Source organism: Lepisma saccharinum, chromosome 2 (genome assembly GCF_977018435.1).
Source record: "Lepisma saccharinum chromosome 2, izLepSacc3.1, whole genome shotgun sequence".
Classification (NCBI taxonomy): Eukaryota; Metazoa; Arthropoda; class Insecta; order Zygentoma; family Lepismatidae; genus Lepisma; species Lepisma saccharinum.
In genome coordinates this window covers 179122793-179143458 of record NC_139230.1, presented here as the reverse complement: position 1 = coordinate 179143458, position 20666 = coordinate 179122793, and the positions used below count along the sequence as shown (strand labels likewise).

General features: G+C 36.3%; 1 protein-coding gene across 1 annotated transcript in view; it reads right to left on the bottom strand.

Moving 5' to 3' along the window:
* Window positions 1-976: 976 nt before the first annotated feature.
* Window positions 977-20666, bottom strand: part of LOC145980705 (uncharacterized) — a 51640-nt gene continuing 31950 nt past the window's right edge. The window contains exons 4-5 of the mRNA XM_083113771.1: window positions 7187-10696; window positions 977-1249 (exon numbers count right to left, since the gene is read on the bottom strand). Of these exons, the coding sequence (XP_082969897.1) occupies window positions 1187-1249; window positions 7187-10696 (3573 nt within the window). The 3' untranslated portion in view covers window positions 977-1186. The remainder of the gene's footprint in view (window positions 1250-7186; window positions 10697-20666) is intronic.

Below are 20666 nucleotides of genomic sequence, written 5' to 3'. Positions count from 1 at the left end.
TAACTTTTGGATCACCCTGTACATTACTTTTATACAAGTAGTGAATTTTACAACATAATTTTATTTTAATATTCAATTAAGTTAATAAATATTTTTTTGGTAATTTTATATTTTTTTTTCTTTCTGTTTTCAACATTTCCCTCTTATTCTAATTTTCATGTAATAAAATATCGATGTAATGGTTATGTTAAACAAGATGCAATAATAAAATAAAATAAATATAAAACATAACATAGGCCTACTTAATAACTGGTAAGTAAATTCAAGATCAATATTAATACAGTTTGTGTTTCAAGAATATATTTGAACTCAAAAAACAAATTATGGAAAAGCATACATAAATGAAATATGAATAACTCCTAGAGTTTTGATATGATTGATTGAAGTTAAAGTTTCATAACTTTTGGATCACCCTGTACTTCACTTATGTACAAATCGTGAATTTTACAATATAAATTTTTATTTTAATATTCAATTAAGTTAATAAATATTTTTTTGTAATTTTGTATATTCTTTTCTTTCTGTCTTCCACATTTCTTTCGTATTCTAATTTTCATGTAATAAAATGTCGATGTAATGGTTAAGTTAAACAAGAAGCAATAAAAAAAATATACAAATAAAAGCTAACATACTTAATAACTGGTAAGTAAATTCAAGGTCAATATTAACACAGTTTGTGTTTCAAGAATATATTTAAGTTAACAAATATATTTTTCTGTAATTTTAGGTTTTTCTTTTTTTCTGTTTTCAATATTTCCCTTTTAGGTAATGTTGTTTTCTAATTTTCATGTAATAAAATCCTGATGTAATGGTTAAATTAAACAATATGCAATAAAAAAATAATAAATAAAGCCTAACATAAGCCTACTTAATGACTGGTAAGTAAATTCAAGATCAATATTAGTACAGTTTGTGTTTCAAAAATATATTTGAACTCACAAAACAAATTATAGAAATCCATAGCAAATGAAAAAATGCATGTCTAAAATGCAGGTAGGAAAATATATTATTGCTTGTAGCTAATCCAATACTTCATTGAGCGAAGACCTTCAAAGTATTTTCATACATGTTACCCACATATTTTAAGACTTTGACCAGTTGAGAGTATGATACACACATTTGATACACATTCTATTTTTCACTATAGTCTATAAAAAATAATACATGCCAATCAACAGGTTGCACATCACCATGAGGTGTCAAACTGACTGCTACTGTGCTGCATACTGTCCACATCCTCAATATCAATCTGCAAAAATTTCAATTATATGAAATTAAAATACATAACAAATTAATTAAACAAGACTTACAAAGACTCATTTCAAATGTTGTCTGTTTGCTCATGTCAGTAAAAAATAAAGAACAATAAGTATTGAAAACCACATATTACATACATACATACATATATACATATATACATATATATATATATATATATATATATATATATATATATATATATATATATATATATATATATATATGCCACGGTGGCTCAGTCAGTAACGTGTCTAACTATCATGCTAAAGGTCCCGGGTTCGATCCCCAGCCGGTTCAAATCCGGGAACTTTTCAAACGTTAGAAGCGGGCTTGGGGGGTAAACGCAGTCAGGGGTGTGATGCTGATCACATCACTCCCACTCGTGACCGGATCAAGAAAGTGTGGGGCGTTACCCTACAACCCCTATAAGCCTTCATGGCATGGTGCTATGCACAGGGGAGCACTTTACCTTTACATTATATATATATATATATATATATATATATATATATATATATATATATATATATATATAATGGATAAAAGCAAGGTGGGCCAAAAGGGCTAAGTAAAAATCAAAGAAGGTAAAAGGAAACACTCACCGGACAGTAGAAAAATTCAAAATTTTCGCTAATTTCATAGCATCATCAGTGTGAGGAGAAAGAGATGGAACCGGAAGTTGGGGCACTGCAGAGTTGCCAGGTCCCCATCAAAGAAGAAGCGGTGCGTAGAATGAAAAAAACACTGTTTCGTCACCAGGCTCATCATAAACTGTGAGTGTGTGGGATGAGCTGGGAGGGAGGGCAGGAGGGATGGGATGGCTTGGGAGGGATGGTGGGTGAGGGATGGGCATTACTGGGTGGCCTTGTTCAAGCCAGGTGGAGTGGTTGCACTCATGGCCGATATATAGGCCCTCTCCCATCTTTTGCGAACAGAGGTGTTGGCTGGTTGGGGTAGGAGATGGATAATCTTTACCCGGAAGCAGTCGTTGAAACTGATGTTGTGGTTGGTGTGGACGGCGACAGTGAAGTTCAAGTTTGTGGGTGGAGGAGCGGTGGTTATTGATGCGGAGGTTGAGGGCCGTTGATGTTTCCCCCAGGTAAAAATCACCACAGATGTTGCAGGTGAGGATGTAGATAAGGTTTGAGGCATGGTAGGTCCCTTTGGGATGGACGGTAAATTTGCCAGTGGCCGTGTGCACCTGGAGGGTGTGAGAAGTGATGAGGATGGGGCAGGTCTGGCACCTGGGGTGGTTGCATTTATGGGCAGGGGGGTGTTGGATGTGTGGTGAAGGAGTGTTGTGGACCAGGATGTTTTGGAGGTTGGGGGGGTTTGAAAACCACTCTGGGTTTGTCGGGAAATATGTTTTTGGTTTCAGGATCACAGTGGAGAATTGGGAGAAGAGAGTGCAGTGTGTGCCTGATTTTGTTGAGGTGGGGATGATATTGGGTGATGAGTGCAGGTGGGTTGGTGGCAGCAAGTTTCTTGGTGGTAGTGGTATGTGAGGCAGCTCGCGATATTTCATCTGCCTCACATTTTTCTACTGTCCGGTTAGTGTTTCCTTTTACCTTCTTTGATTTTTACTTAGCCCTTTTGGCCCTCCTTGCTTTTATCCATTATATATATATATATATATATATAATTTAATCATTTAAGATACTGTATTCAGTATATTAATCAGTACTCTATTTGGTATAGGTCAATATAGGCATATAGGTGTATCAGTTTATCATCATAATTAAAATATATTGATGAAGGAACTGCAATGTAATCCTGTAATTTATCAATGTAAAACTCTCATGCACTGGTTTGAATATCAAAAGTCTATATATGCAGTTAATGTTTCAAAGGTAGACACATAGTAACATTCCATAATAAATGAGATTAAAGAACCATTTACAATTTCATATCAGATTAGTAAAATATCAGTTATTGATATCGATAAATTTTATATTGGTATCTCATCAGTGTCTGCAGAAATTTCACATCAACCTTACACACATATGTAAGCACACACACACACTATGTATCCAAAAGTCACTGGACACCCATTCCTGTTGATTTAATAGCATGTTGGATCTCCCTTTGCTGTTATTACAGTGTTTACCCTTTGGAGAGTGTTCGCCACTAAAGTGCTGTTAAACTACTAGAGATAATTTGTTTCCATTCTTCCTGCAGCATGGTGAATAGCTGATATGTATTTGTTGGTCAAGTGGGACCTGGGATCGATCCACAGCAGATGAAAACTGGGATTATTATCCACTTGTTCAAGCAGCTCAGGCACCCACCCAATGTTGTATAAAATGAGCATCTGGAGGAAACTCTGGGGGGTAAAGGCAGTGGTGCTGATCACATCACCCCCCACCTTTGGCTGTGATCAAGAAAGTGTGGGGCCCTAACTCCACACCCCCTATATGCACTCATGGTGTGGTGCAAAGCACAGGGGAGCACTTTACACTTTTACGACAAAATGACCTTGCTGTGTAGGCAGGAGCATTATTGCGTGGACACAGGAAAAAGCTACCACATTGTTGGAAGCATGTTATTGTCTAAAATGTATTGATACACACCAGATGTCATCAAGCAATTGATTAAAACTATGTCCCAAGTCAAAACCAGGAAAAACAACCCCAGAGCATTAACCCATCATCAAAAATTTTCACTGTCAACGCAACACAACACACTCTGGCAAATGTTCGCCAGGCATCTGTCAAGTCCACACATACCCATCTGACTGCCAGATCATGTTCCATGACTCATCACTTCATAAGATCTTCTTCTACTGCCCCATAGTCCAATCACAGGGCTATTTGCACCACTCCAAATGATGTCAGGCATTGGTGCATGTGATCAATGGCTTCCTAGTAGCAGTACAACCATGAAAATCAAGTTTTATCACGTCCTGGCAGATAGTTTGATCACTGCTCTCTGTACCTGAGCTGTGATGGAAATCCTATGGAATCATTGATAAGGCTGTCTGATGATTGATTCACACACCACACTTCAGAGTTTGCCCGTCCTGATCTGTTAACGTCTTGGGTCTACCAGAATGATGATTGGGTGCAGTGATTTCATGATTTTTACACTTGACAATGAAACACTAACAGTGAACCAGGGCTCATTTGATCGCTGAGAAATCTTCTCTGATGGAATGGCTGAATTTATGAACCCCGATCCCCAGATGATCATGCCCCATTCAAAAACACACATCTTTCTCCATTTATTCATTGTGACAGCAAAAGCATGTAGAATGTTCTTGTGTTTGTGTGTGTACGTATACATAACAAGTAAAAAGGAATGGAGAAACACTTACCAGACACTAGTAAAACTCAAATTTTTGCAGCCGCAAACCAACCCCCAGCTAGCAAAATTTTCATAAAGCATCTCTCAATTGTCTAATTGTCACCATCTTAACCCATAGAAGTATCCCTCCAGCTAACCCCAAAGCTTGAACAAGCATACCTCTTACTAACACCTTCCACTTCAAGTACTGAGCATATTTGTACATTTTTCAACTTTTTAGTGTTCATAAATCCTAAGTCTATTCATTATATTCTAATATATTCTAAGAAGTGTATTTATTCTTTACATTGGGTATCAACAATACTATGTGGGATATGTTCTTTTGCTCTGATTTGGACTTTTACATAAAAGTCCTCTTCTGGATAGTAAGAATACACAAGCAATTTCTCCAGATGATACATTGTTAATAATTTTCATTTTAATCTGCAATCTCATGTCATCAATTATTGCCATCGCCAGTGGTCAGAAGTAGCATGTTACTTGTAGCATTGCTACTATAGCTAACTACAAGATTTGTAGTTTGAAAATTGTAGCTGTAGCTAAGCTACAAAATTCCTGTAGTTGTAGTGAAAATGTCGCTACAGCTATATGTCTTTGCATTTTGAGGAAAACTTGAATGTGACCACAACTCAAAGAAAAATTCAACAAAAACGCTTACTTTTGCAGGAGGTTCATAAAGACAAATTCTATTACATGGAAATACATATAATCTACATTATTAATATCTTGATATTGCAGATTATAGATATCTGCATAATTTATTTCATTAGTATAGAATAAATCTAATATCCAGATAACTAAACTGAACTGGCATATATGAAAGTATTCTTGCTAACAGCTATATTTTTTTGAGCTGCATCATTATTTTGCCTCGCTTGCTGCACCCCTGGGGAATAATGCCTTGTTTGTGGCAGCCCAGAAACAAATCCTGTGGATATCCAAGGTGTAAGAAACAGGTAAATGTCATTAATTACTGTGTAAACACATCTTGCAGTGCAAAAACGAGTGACCAATGGATGGACAATGGCAAAGCAATAGTGCCATAATTCAATGGCTTTGTACATTAACATCATTGATCATTGTTAGTACATTGGATCTTACCAGCAGGAAATTACTGTTACAAGAATGACAGGCATACACTTTCTGGAATTACAATTATTTTCGTCATAATATTTGTTCACAAATTTTAAAATTTCAATACGTTTAGAACACTTAGGTTTACACATCAGTTTCCTCAATATATTTTATGATATTGAAAAAAAAATTGTACAAGTTACTGACTTATCTGCAGAAGCGATAATTTCTTTAGTTAATATACAGTTTCCAATGTATGAATTTCTTCTACTATTACATCGCTTTTCTGTAACTTTTGATATTCATAACAATGAGGATGAAATGTTTATTATGTTATTCTGTTATCTAGAGTCGCGTTCTGCCATTTTTGTGTGGGGAATGGAGAAACAGGAGGATCCATCCTCCCAACTAGGCATCTTCCCTAGTTTTTGTTTTGAGTCCACTTTATCCACCCAATCACTAGTGCCTCTGCCAGGTATCAAACCTGGGACCCTTTGATTACAAGGTGACAAAATTTCCACTGTGTCTTCAGGGAAGCATTCCCATCAGTAAACTTACGTAAAGCATTGCTCCACCTGTTGCTCATTTAGCTATACCAAAGAAGCATCCCCAGCTATCTGCAATGTTAGAGCAAACATCTAACAAATTGCGGGAATTATGATAATAAATAACGATCTATTTTCCAGTAAGTACAACTATCATACTAGGGGCTTGCTTTGAATATCCATGTAGTTGTTTCATGGTTGTTTTTTTTCAGAAGTAGAACAAAAGTAGCCAAGTAGCGAGTAGTGCACTTGAGTAGTGTAGTGAGCTACTTTTTGGTAAATGTAGCTGTAGCACAGCTACATTTTTAGAAGAGCAGCAGTAGCTGTAGCGAAGCTACTTTTAAAATGTAGCATTCTGATCACTGGCCATCATGACTAATCATTCTCCTGGAAGATTTACATTCATGTTTCCAGGAAAAGTAAAAGTAGTAGTATGATTTTCAACCCTTCCCCCTCCCTCCCCAATCCAAAATATGAAGTGAGATAGAAGATAAACAAACTAAAGCAGAAGAGTGGCTTACTACCTACAATTTGAAACTGAATAATGGCACAGTAGAGTATGTAGGTTGTTATTATTAGTTGAAAAACTGTGTGCATCAGTAGAACGAATGTTGACAAATTACTCCTATTTAAGATATTTTAGAAATAACAATCATCCATTACAACAGAAAATTGCTGTATCTACACTCTCTTGCATTAAACTTTACCAAAACTATATCAATGCAGCACCCATGATCAAAATTTTGAAATATAAGGAACTAAACATGAGAATTTCATTTCCAATGTCATATTCTAGTATCTAAAATCATATTTATCACAACCTTGGGATCTACATCTGTCAAATTGAACTCTCAAAATTTGATTTGCTTGCACCTATCCTAGAAGCAAATAATACACAAAAATTAATGTAATTTCTCTATAACAGCATGCCTTGCAACAGTGAAAATCATATCACTATGTTTGCTTATGTGTGCCTAAATTAATAGTTTATGCAATAAACTTACCTTCCACTGTGGAGAAATTCCTTCAGGGTTGTTCTTTAATTTGGTCACTAACTGCTGTATGCCATTCTCGAGCTTCACGCTTGCAGAAGCTCTTTGCTTCGGATGATACTTCAATCCACCAGTGAGCCACGCACACCAAAACTTGTGTTTTTTGATAGGATTGAGAAGTTTATGTCCCAGCATGGCCAATTTTGGTTCTTCTTTTGACATGTTATCATCACTACTGCTATCAACCTGCTCATCAAGATATTTTTCATGCTTTTTTTCAACCTCACGTAGTAATGATAGGTCCTTTCCCCTACTACACGATGCCCTTGGTGTCTCTGAATTGTTTGTGATTTTTTTAAATAAAATATTAAAGAACAGACATTGAGTATCAAATAACTCACCATATGCTACATCTGACTCATTTGTTGAATTTTCACCAGGCTCGAAATATTTTTCATGTAGTTTAGATGGGTCCTTTCCCCTACTACCCGATGGCCTTAGTCTCTCTTGATTGTCTGAATATATGAAACCCTGGGTGGAGAACAAATGTGGTGAACAGTTTTGGTTTTTATAATTATCACTAGTATTAGCACTGTTGGTGGAAACATAAGTGATAATACAATCATTGCTATCATCTGAGCTATCAGGTATTTCATTACTGATATATGTAGAATAATAATTACTAGTACTAGCGTTGTTGGTGGAAACATAAGTAATAATACAATCACTGCTTTCATCTGAGTTATCAGCTATTTCTTTGCTCCTATTTGTAGAATTTTCTCTTGTGTCCTCTGATACTCGATTACTTAAACATCCTTCATCATCCATGTGAACAGCAAATGTGTTGGATTCATTTTCACTTACTGCCTCATCATTACTCATTCCATGTGCATCGCCAGCACTGCTACTCTGGTAAGATAATTCATCATCTGTTGTATCTTCACGTTCACTAGATGTATTGGTCTCTGAGGGACTAGAAGTACTAATGTCTGAATTAATGCTGCAAACACTATCGGAGTTGTACATAACTTCAAGATCTGAATCATTAGAATTCAATTCACTGCTTAATACTTGGTAGCAAACATTTCCATTTGATTCCATAGGGATGCGATTCAAGCTGCTTTGCACATTCTCCAGTTCACTAGAAGCTTGAAGCTCACCATCTGTAGGAATTAAGTGATGTACTTCAGTCTCATCTGCATTTATGTGGTGAATTTCTTCCTCTACATTGCTTTCTTCATTGTAATCCAGTTGTTGCACAAGACCGTTGAGCTCTCTGAATGTATTTGTTAAAATCTCTTTATCTGCTTCCTGAGAAACACCTTGCTGACAAGTAAAATAGTCTACACATTTATAAAATTTCTTGGAACCATTGCTGTCATCATTTGACTCTGAAGTATCTACATAAATACAGTCACTACTCGGGCCTTCAGCATCACCTGTATCCATATTCTTATTTCCACTCTTACTTGCTTCTACAGAAGATTTCTGTTGTATTTCCAAATGGTGAAGGGTTTCCAATCCAGTAACAAGCTTCGTTTTTTTCAGATTTGTGTAAAGTTCTTCAGCTTCATCAAGGTTTGTATGGAATTGTTCTCTGGTACTTGCTTCTTCAGAAGATTCAGTATTCTGTACTTCACTAGGATGAGGGCTATCTGGTTCATTAAGGTGCTTACGTTTCCTTGGAAGTGACTGAAGGATTCCAGCCTCTTCTACAGACATGTGTTCATTTTCATTTTCAGAAGATTTCTTATCATCTAGTTCAGTAAGATGAGGGGTATCTGAATGTTGAATACACTCAGTTCCTTTTGATGGTGGTGGGCCCTCATTTTCAGTTTGAATCAGAGTGTCATTTAAAATTGTTCCTGTGCTTTGACACGATTTGTTGTCTAATATCTCTTCACTTTCTGGCTGAAACGCCTTGCAAGACCCATTCTCTAATTTCCCATCAATATCTGTATTTTGTAAATTTTTAATAGATTTTCCAGTGGCAAGTTCTACTTCTATGCTATCATCTGCATCAGTTGAAACCCTATTTAAAAAATCCTCCCTTTCTAGTCTTTGCAGAATATAATTAAGAATTCCTAATGCCTCTCTCACCTCTTTCAGTTCCACAGCATCCCATTTCTGTGATATGTGATCACTTAAAATCTGAAACTTTTTTGAACTACTGCTTTTGTTATCTAATTCAGATGCATTTACAGCAACACAATTATTGTTCTGGTGTTCAACATGAAGTTCTTCAGTTTCACCCATAGGCACATCCTTATGTTCTTTTCCATATTTTTCTTGAGAAGATTCCTCAATTCCTTGTTCACATTGAAGAATGATGTCTACAAGATAACCATAATGAACTCCTTTTGTTCGGGCTTCTTCTAAAGTTCCAAAGTTGGTTAAAATAATCTCCTTTATTTTGTCTGATATTCGACACATTTCCCTGAGTAATGTTATCTTCTCAGAAGTTACACATTCTGAATATAAATCATGTTTGTCAGGAACCATTTCTACTTTCTTGATATCACTATCGGTACTCGTAGAAGAAATATGTACATGTTCATTATCATTATCAAGAATTCTTGCTGCATCAGCCATGATATCTGGTTGGGTTTCAAGAGCAACAATCTGCTCGAAAATGCAATCCCTTGAATTCTGCAACTTATTACTATCCTGTGTTACTTTATCAAATTTCTTTGAACATCTGATTTTATCATCAGAATCTGATGAATCTACAACACAGTCATTGCTCTGGTCTTCAGCATGAAGTGCTCCAACTTCTTTCATATTCATGTGCTGATTTCTACCTTCATCTTCAGAAGATTTCATATCTTCTAGCTCACTAAGTTGAGGGGTAATTGGAAGCTGACTACACTCAATTCCTTTTGACGATACTGGGCCTTGAACTTCAGTTTTATTTAGAGTGTCATGATGGGTTTCCAACCCAGAATCAATCTTAGGTTTCTTCGCATTTTTATCAAGTTCTTCAGCTTCAAGATTTGTACAGAGAGCTTCTCTTTTATTTCCTTCTTCAGAATATTCACAATCTTCAACTTCATCAATAAGGGGGTTCCCTTGTTGATCAATGTGTTTGCGTTTCCTTGTAAGTGCTTGAAGTACTCCAGCCTCTTCTATATCCATATGCTCATTTCCATCTTCAGAAGATTTCTCATCCTCTAGTTCATGAAGATAAGGAGTATCTGGAAGCTGACTAGAAGATGTTTCTCTTGAGGATGATTGATTTTCAGTTTCAGAAATAGCACATATCTCCACATCTTGAGATGAATCACTGCCTAATGTTACATTCTTCTCCATATCTACACTTTCTTGTTGAATTGTTAATGACTTTGATTGGGTTTTATAGCGACGTGGTCTAATGAATTTATCACAGTACCTACAAAGCAATTCACATCTGAGTCCTGTACAAACCCATCCACAGAGTCCTAATACAAGGGCAGAAATTCCTTTTTCAGTCTGAGGAACTCCAATCTCCTTGCAGAGTCCTTTGAGGAAATCAGTTTCTAAATCCTATAAAAAAATAAACCAATGTTAAAAGTGAACTAAAAATTCCACACATGATATATATTGTAAATAGATACATATTATAACTCAGTCCATAATCACATGCAAACCCTACCCATGGATCAATCCATGTCATAACACCCCCCCCCCCCTCCATCTCTCACACTTGGTTCTCTCCAAATTTTATAAAATTTGGTGATTTGATGAGAAATGGACAGATAGGCTTCAAGCAACAAGACTGGGAACTTTGAAAAAATGGCATATTTCACCATGCAGAGTGAACAAGAAATAATCATAAACTTCGTAAAGGACTGCTTTTTATTAATAAAAATTACCAATATATCAAAATACGTATAGGAGTTTGGGTTTCAAGGCCACATAATGTAACTTTTTACATACAGTTGATTAATTGTTTGCTAAAACATCAGCAAATTGGCTATTTGAACAAATTCCCTAGTAAATACATGACATGCCCTTTTCAGAAATTATAATTTTATTGATTGATTGATTGTTGATTGGGTTGGTGTTTTAAGTCCACTTTATGCACAGTAAAGTTAATCAAGACTGGACTTACAGTTTAACTTTGACCAAACTACTATGTGCCTCCACCAGGTATTGAACCCAGGATCCCTTGATTACAAGGTGATGACACTACCATTATCCCATCGAGGAGGTCATGTAATTTTTATTTTCCGGGGAATAATATATATTTTGAATTATTATGTTACTTTGCATACTCATTTAGTTGGGATACCCCAACTCTAATAATAAAATATGTAATAATGAGAATATGCTTACAGGCCGAAACCAAGTGTTAGGTAATAACCAAAATCTAATTATTGATATCAACTCGTTTGAACTAGTTTCCAAATTCAATTACTTAGGAGTAATATTAACAAATGAAAATTATATTAAATAGGAAATAAAAAGTAGGCTTAATTCAGGAAATGCATGTTACTTCTCTCTTCACAAACTTTTGTCTTCTCGTTTAATATCTAAGAAACTAAAAGTTAAAATATACAAAACAGTAATTTTGCCTGTAGTATTATATGGGTGTGAAACTTGGTCCCTTACATTGAAAGAGGAACAAAAATTGAGAGTATTTGAAAATAAGATCCTTAGGTAAATATTTGGACCTAAAAGGGATGAGGAGACAGTTGAGTGGAGAAGGTTACATAATTTAGAACTACATAATTTGTATTAATGTCTAGATATTACTAGAATAATTAAATCAAGAAGACTTAGGTGGGCAGGCCATGTGGCACAAATGGGAGAGGAAAAAGGAGTTTACAGGATTCTTGTTGGGAAACCTGATGGTAAGAGACATGTAGGAAGGCCAAGACGAAGATGGAGGGACAACGTTGAGATGGATTTAAAGGAAATTGGTAGGGATGGAAAAGAGTATATAGATCTTGCTCAAGATAGGGACAGATGGAAGGCCTGTGTTGCTGCAGCCATGAACCTTCGGGTTTAAGAAGGCTAGAGAGTTAGTTAGTTTTAGAGAATTGTCCTGACCCGATCCATTACTGTGCTAAACAAGTAACAAGGAAAGTAAGCTCAGCTGTGAAATATGCATTTTACAATTAGCTAAAGAAAAACCTCAGTAGCAGCCAAAAGTAGTACTAATTCTTCTTCTAGTGCTTCTTTTTAGGCTCTTTGCAACATTAAGGATGGATAATGGTTAGATTAAACTTTTGAAAGAACCCTCACAAAGTAACTCACATGGCCAGGCTGAGACTCAAATCTCGAACCTTCAATAGCAAGATCCTGAATTATTTTTCTTTTCAATGTGAATGCATTGAATGCAGTGGAGAGTGTGAAATAGGCAAGGCACAAGTAATACATTTCTTTTCTTATGCTGAGGCAGTTCATGAGTTATTAAGTTTTCTGAGCAAGAATTATTATGTGTGCTGTTTTATTCTGTGTATCATTATGATTATTATTATTATTTTGTACTTTAAACCAGTGTTTATAGGTATGACTAAATAGAAATCAACATAAAATAATTCAAACTTGCATAACAGATAAAATATTCTAATTCTAAAATTTATGGAAACCGATTCTAGATCAATTAATGGCATAAATTTCTTCTATTAAAATGAGGCACATTTGGCAAGCCAGATGACTTTAAAGTCACCTTACAGAGCCTACATCTATAGCAGGCAGAAGTGGACAGCATGTCAGGTAGTAAGAAGAACATTTAACTACTCAGATGGCTTAGCCATATTATGCAGATTGTTGCTCTAGTTGTGAAGGCAGTTAGTGGTAAAAATCAAGAGAGAATAAACGATGTGTGGCTGTTTACTGTATAGGGTGCAGGTCTATGAATTTCAGTTTGTTTTACATGAATGTGTTTAAAAATTCTAGGAAGTGGCACTACTATGCAACTGCAATCATGAAAAATCTAGTTGAAAATTGTTCCATAGATCAGGGTATATGGATAAAAGATTTAAAAAAAGATAAACTGCTCCCCTGTGCTTAGCACCATGCCATGAAGGCATATAGGGTGAGGGGGTAATGCCCCAAACTTTCTTCATCTGGTTGTGAGTGGGGGTGATGTGATCAGCATCACACCCCTGACTGTCTTTACCCCCCAGGGTTTCCCCCAGGTACCCGTGTCATTCGACGTTGGGTGGGCACCGGCGCCCCTTCCAACATTAGAAAAGTTCCCGGATTTGAACGGGCCGGGGATCGAACCTGGGACCTTTAGCATGGTAGTCAGACACGTTACCGACTGAGCCACTACGGTATATGGATGTTTGTGAATATCCATTCATCAATTTCATCATATCATCACTCATCCCCATCTTTGCAATTAGTCAAAAGTGGCAGAAAAAAGCGAAGTAAAATAAAGCAAATCAAATCTAATCAAATGAATTAAAAAGTATTACAAAATACCAAAAAAAAAAATCAGTACTGTCACTTGTTTCCAAACATCAGAAGCTAGGTTCTTGAATATACTGACATAAAGTCGAGATTTCACAATCACACATTAAGTTACTGCATAGTACTAACACCAAGAACAAACGTATTACGTATGTAAGTGGGGGCCAGAAGAGAGAGGAATTACTATGTCATGCCAACAATTAAATTGTTTTTGGAGTTATTGAATAAAATTATACTTCTATGCATTTATCCTGCCAGGACAAACAAGTAACCTTTAGAAGCCAGTAGTCTCTCCACCAAGCTGGTGTGTGTATTTTGTAGACTAAAGCCAAAAACCCCACCCAATAACACACGGAGATGAAGAAGTGTCTGAGAATTCCTGCATGAACAATAGCAATGTATCACAATGGTGCAAGTTCTTTTCTGAGGGACAAGAAGACATCACCAATGAGCCATATCCCAGCTTCTCAGTAAGCATGTCCACCAACGATGTGGTAGCTTGAACTGATAATGTAATTCAGAAAAATTGCCTTATCCACCTACAGATTTTAGAAAATTCTACATGTTTTGTCAAGAAATCCCAGTCTTTTGGGAAGGAAAAATGTTTGGTATCCTGTCCCTAAACATCACAATTAGAAGAAAAAGAAGAAAATTTAAATTTTATACAAAATTTCCAGTGTGCCTCCCTGGTAGTGTAGTGTCCCCTTGTAATCAAGCAGTTCCAGGTTCAATACCCAATGGATTGAATTTGAATTTTTATTTAAGTCCACTTTATGCACAGAGAGGCTAATCAGAACTGGACCTACAGTTTAAAGTGGAATGCAAACCACTGTACAATGTGCCTGGGAATTGAACCCAGGACCCCTTCATTACAAGGTGATGACGTTACCACCACGTTACACCATCGGGGAGGACACGATACCCAATGCAGGCACATAGGATTGTGTATGTTCAGTTCACCTATTACAAACTGTTTTTTTCTTTCTGTAACTAAACAGTAGTCAAAGAGGGGGAGGCAATTTTTTAAAAAAAATACATTATGCAAGGAAATTTCAGGTTATTAATATTGCTTGCAGGCTTTTTGCAAAAATCTCCAAAAAAAATAATATTTTCTCAAGATGTGGTATTCAGGTAACTGGGTTACATAGCTCTAGCTAGAACCAACAGACTTCTTATGAATAGTTGGGAAAACTTTTTTACTCCCAAGTGTATAATATATTATTATTATTGAAATAACTGTGGACAATTTCAACTATGCTTACCATGATCATAGCTACATAAGAGTGCTACATATTTTGGATTTTTTCTATTCACTTTGGTTTAGAGTGGATGCTTCAGGGGCCCCCAAAATGTATTTCTTGAGTAGTTTACACTTTATCTCTATTCTTCTTCTTTAACTGTGTATTGCCATGGAATGTCAACAGAGGCATGCACGAGACCCGGAAGAAACCCATCCACAAGAAGTCATGCCTACAATAATATGCAACATGCGCATCAAGCCAGGTGTTGGACATTGCGCAAGCGAGCGTCACTCCACAGGCCTCAATGCTGCCAGGTTTTTCTCTTTACCCTGGTATTAAGAAGTCACATGAGACCCAATGTAATTCTTGCAGTCAGATGTGAGCACCACTCTCAGTGTTGCCAACGACCATTTTATGTCACTGTGCATGCAGACATTCGAATTTATGCTAGTCACAGGTGCCCTGAGGTTGTATAACTATTAGATATTGTAACTTCTCAAATTAGCTTCATAATTATGTCCAACCAACTACAACATATGTTCCAAATTTGATGTGAAAGTCTCGAAATAGGTTTGTGTGTTTTGTTCATTTTATGTCACTTTTCTGGTCTTGAAATCGTAAATCTTCTCTCTGTTTCATTTTTACATCGTTTGTTGAAATGTGTAAATAGCATTGCCTGTATTAGGGACTCATCTGAAGAGACAACAATTGTATCTTTCATCATGTTACTATCAATGTGGTCTGCAGAACTAGATAACTCGCAACAACATGAGTGAATGACGATTTGTTGAAAGAAATGACAACATGCAAAAACCTTTAAATACTGATTTCATGATGTATTTTATGGACCCCCATGCTTTAGTGTTCAGTATCACGTGATAAAATTCCCTTCAGAATGAAATTTATGAAAACAAAGGATGTATCTTTGTGACGTAGAGGGGATAATAACACTATGCTAGTCAAGAACAGTATAACTTTTCAAAAAGGAGGGGAATATCTTGAGCAACTAACTTGGATATTGAATTGGCAAAATTACACCAGAGAGAAAATCTGTAGCAACAGTTTTCATAGTTCTTCGAAAAATAGTTCAATTGATTAATTGATTTGATGTTTTAAGTCCACTTTATGCACAGTAAGGCTAATCAGGACTCAACCTATAGTTTAAAGTGGGATCTAAACCACCAAGTGCCTCCACCAGGTATCGAACCTGGGATCCTTGATTACAAGGCGACAATGCTACCACTGCATATGCCCCCCCTGCCCAAAAGAAGTTAAATGTAGAACACCCACCAGTCACACAATAATCCAAAATATTTACAATGGCACTTTTTGCAAAATTTGGTTCGTACTCCTACAGGTGTCAGCAGTGGCAGCAATTAGGAGGAGTGGTGAGGGTGGGCAGTTGCCTCCCACCCACCCACATTCTTTTTGCCACTTTTGCCCCTGCACCATGCTAACCTTATGTGCCAAGGGAAATTAAACTCTCCTTGCCCCCTCCACTTCTTGCACCTTGCCCTCCTAGTTTTGGAACCAAATTGCCACCACTGGGTGTGAGTGATGCAAATGTTTTCTACCATGGAATAAATCTCTGCAATTTCAGATTGATAAATATGATGAACATTTTAATTGCTCCTTGAACAGTTAAGAATCTAAAAGTTAGCAACAGTGACTGCATGACTCATGTATCTGGAGACTACAAAACCGGAATGAACGTTCGCTGCAGATAGGCCAGCTGGGTCTTGCAAGGCCTGCCAGTTACCCGTGGGCTTTCCATGCTTCACGGTTCAAAACAGGTTTTACTCGCTCGCTTGCCAGCCAGGCAGGCGTAATAAGCAAGTCTGGCTGATGTGCAACGCTCTGAATACCAACACTATACTTACTATGTAAATCCTAGACATTCCATCAAAAATAAAATAAACTTTAACTTTATATAACAAATAGTTCTCACATTCCATGAATTTCTCAACACATTTTAATGCTTGTGTCAAACATACTATACTTTTCTTTGTAATTTGAATGTGTCATACTTTGATATGTATGAAAATGAACAAAAAGAGTCAAATATCATCTGTAGTTCTGAAGAAATGACATGTGGTTAAATGCAGCCACATGGTACTGGTCAGTGGTGCACAACCAGCCACGGTGCCAGGGAAAAGTAACTGGGGGGGGGGGGAGGAGGGCGACAAAATATTATTGGGGGCAGTCACATTAAAATGCCCGAGAACACTACATATATATGAATATATAATAATAATACTTATAATAATAATAATTATTATTATAATATTCATGTACAGTGTTTTGTGTTTGTCCATTATTTAGAGTTGATGTTTGCTGCCTAAATTTACTTCTTGATTACGAGTTTATGTTCACATGATTTACTTTAATAAAGGCATTAACTATTTTTTTTTTTTTGTGGGAACTAGCGCAAGTTGCATTGTTTCTAGTGGCCTATTTCAGTATTGGAAGACATTTATAATCGTCTTTCTTGAGATAAAACTACTGATATAAATATTCAAGTTATAAGATAAGAATATAAATGATGAAAAAAATTGTTTCAAAGAGTTAATTTTCTTGCGAAATAAACATTACTTTGGAAGAAATTAATATTCTTAAGTATTAGAAACAACAAAAGTTACTTAGTGAAGTGGAATTCTCCTGTAGGAGAATTCTGCTGTATATGCTTTGGAGAATACATTGCCTACCTTTGGTAGGTATAAGACTTGACATTTCTTCTCAATAGCAAGGACAGCCAAATGAGGTGCAGTGGCACAGAATACAGTCTACTTCTTTCTTCTCCCATGATAATGCGGTAAATACCATGAAATATCAACGTATTTCTTTTCGTGTGGTAAGTGTTTACTGTCTCCTTCATCATTTATGTATAAATTAATATTTGTTAGTCAAGTTGGTATTATAACCAGGAAAAGTGATATCATGCAGAATGCGCCACTTAGAAACGGTGAAAATCTTCATACTCTTAGAAATGAACTCTTTTATTATTCGATGTTTCATTCACTTCAGTTGGGGTGGCGGTCAGGGTGGCGAGTGTCTGACAGGGGGGAGTCCCCCTTCTGGCATCACCACTGTGCCCAACCCACCAAGGTCATGGATGCATTCCCCCTCAAAGATATTATTCAAAATCCCCCCCCCCCAAATCGTTCATCATAAACCCCCCCAAATAGTTCGAATATATATGAAGTAATTTATTTTTATTTGAATGTAAATAGCCTATAAAACTGTCGGTATTTTTTTTTTTTAAAAAAATCAAATTTTTGAAGTACAGAGAGCAAACAAATGAGCTGGTTAAATACTTCAGTTAATCTGACTTGTCAAAAAACAAATTATATGAGTGTTTAAACAGTGTTCGTGGGCAGAGAATAAGCTTATAAAATAGACAACTAGACTGTTTAAGGCCGTACTAAATGCAATTTTGTGGTAATTTTTCGATAACAGATGGCAGCACCGTTTGCCATGGCAACCAAGGGCCATGTTGCCAGATCTCCACATAATCAAGGCAGATACATACAGGTTGGTCGATAAGGGTACTCGATGTGAGATGAAGCTATATTTGTTAAAGGTGAGTTAGTGGAATAAAAAGAAATAGTAGTAAATCATGGAAATTGATAATCATAAGATTTTAGTTATATGTTCTTATTAGAGAAATAAGCAATATATCTTCAGTGGAAGGTAGTAATAGTCGAAATATTAATATAAAATCCATTGTTTTATATTAAGTATTTTTTTTTAATATTTAGAACGCAGAGAAGAAAATGCAATAATAAGTGTAGTTAAATATTAATTTAAAATCTATTGTATTATATTCAGTATTTGTCTTAATATTTAGAACACAGAGAAGAAAATACAATTATAAGTGTAGTTAATTCAAACACGAAACTGGCCAAGTGAGGACAGTAATTGATATAATTGAAAACATTTTGTGAATTCGTTTGAAGCAAATGCTGCGTTGACTCAGGCACGTATCCAAGGGGGGCCTCGAGCCCCCCCGAAAGTTTTCTGTTTACACTAGATAAAATGGGTCTTATTGGTTTCTTGTGTGTGTGAAATAAAATAATGTGACGAGAATTTAAGAAGAGAAATAATTATCGAGGCAAGGTAAATTTTTCTATAACCCTGTAATTGATAATAGCACATATCCAAGGTGGGGATAAGGGGATTCGAGCCCACCCTCAGGAAATATTTCAGTTTACACTAGATAAAGTAGGTTTTTGGCATCTTGAATAGTCTAACGATAATTTGAGGAGAGTAATAATTATCTAGGCAAGACAGAAAATGTTCTATACCTTTTTTATTAATAATAGCATGTATCCAAGATGGGGATCAGGGAGGTCGAGCCCTCCCCAGGGAAATCTTTCAGTTTACACTTGATAAAATTATGTTTTTGGCTTCTTGAATAATGTGACGATGGAGAGAAATAATTATCGAGGCAAGAGGGAGAATGTTCTATAACCCTGTTATTGATAATAGCAGGTATCCAAGGTGGGGATCAGGGAGGGGTGAAGACCCCCCCCCCCATGGGAAATCTTTCAGTTTACAATAGATAAATTAGGTTTTTGGTTTCTTGAAAAATACGATGATAATTTAAGGAGAGAAATAATTATGGAGGCAAGGTAGAGAATGTTTCATAACCATTTTATTGATAATAGCACGTATCCAAGGTGGAGATCAGGGGGTCGAGCTCCCACAGGAAATCTATCAGTTTACACTGGATAAATTAGTTTTTTGGGTTCTTGAATAATGTGACGATAATTTAAGGAGAGTAATTATCGAGGCAAGATGGAGAATTTTCTATAACCCTTTTGTTGACAATATTGCACGTAAACTTTTATTGCACTTTCATTGTTGTTGTCGCAGCGAGCGTGATCATTGTGTAAAGATTTGTCCTCATTTAGAAGCTGCACAACAAAGCCTGCCATGAGTAGGATGATTCTTTGTATTATTTATTCTTTGGAAAGCGGAAAAGGAAACATTCTTAAATAAGAGGTGGTGTCGAACTACTGGTAACATTAACGAAAGGTTTTATCTGCGGAACATTCTAGAATATAATGAAGACATAAATAAATACCCGGCTTCAATTTCCCGTTTGATCAGTACAACAGAATCTGTTAGTAATTCGAAAATGAAGAGGACTAGTGACGTAATTTCCTGTAAACTACGGAAGTCTACTTCTAGTTCCAGTTCGTGTCCAAAGTTGAAGATATTGCCGACTAGGAGCCTCAGTGTAGTGCTACTTCGGGGCATGATCCTAAGAGATCGAAGGTCTCTAAAGTGAACATTTCACGAGTACTGGATATTGGGGCGGTTTATTAAGACATAAATAAGTTGCACAGATCAACTGTAATTTTATTTGTGCCCATGCCAAATTTCATGTATGCAGTCCAAGACTTTCATGGGATAAAAATGACTTTTATTTAAGCCAACTGGGTTTGACACACACTCAAACACTGAACTACTATAAAGGGACAGCCGAAAATTTTATTAACGTCAAGAAGAGAAAGCAGGAAGATGTTGCATATGTAGATATTTTAGCGGAATTTTCAGGCTCTGCCAGGACCCAAACCAGGGTCTATGGTATATCGTGCCATTGCTATACTGGCATACCCAGGATTTTCGAAGGGAGGGGGGGGTACGTATACTCTTTTCGTTAGTCAGTCCTCATTTTACCATCTTTCTCTGCTTTATACCTTCATTTTTTTTAGAAATACTTGGCCAAAGGAGGGTTATGACCCCCACCAACACTCACTCCCTTGGGCATGCCACTGGAGATAAATGAGTGAGCATTTTATCATATTGGAAGACGAAACATTAGATGTGTTGGGAACGGAAGG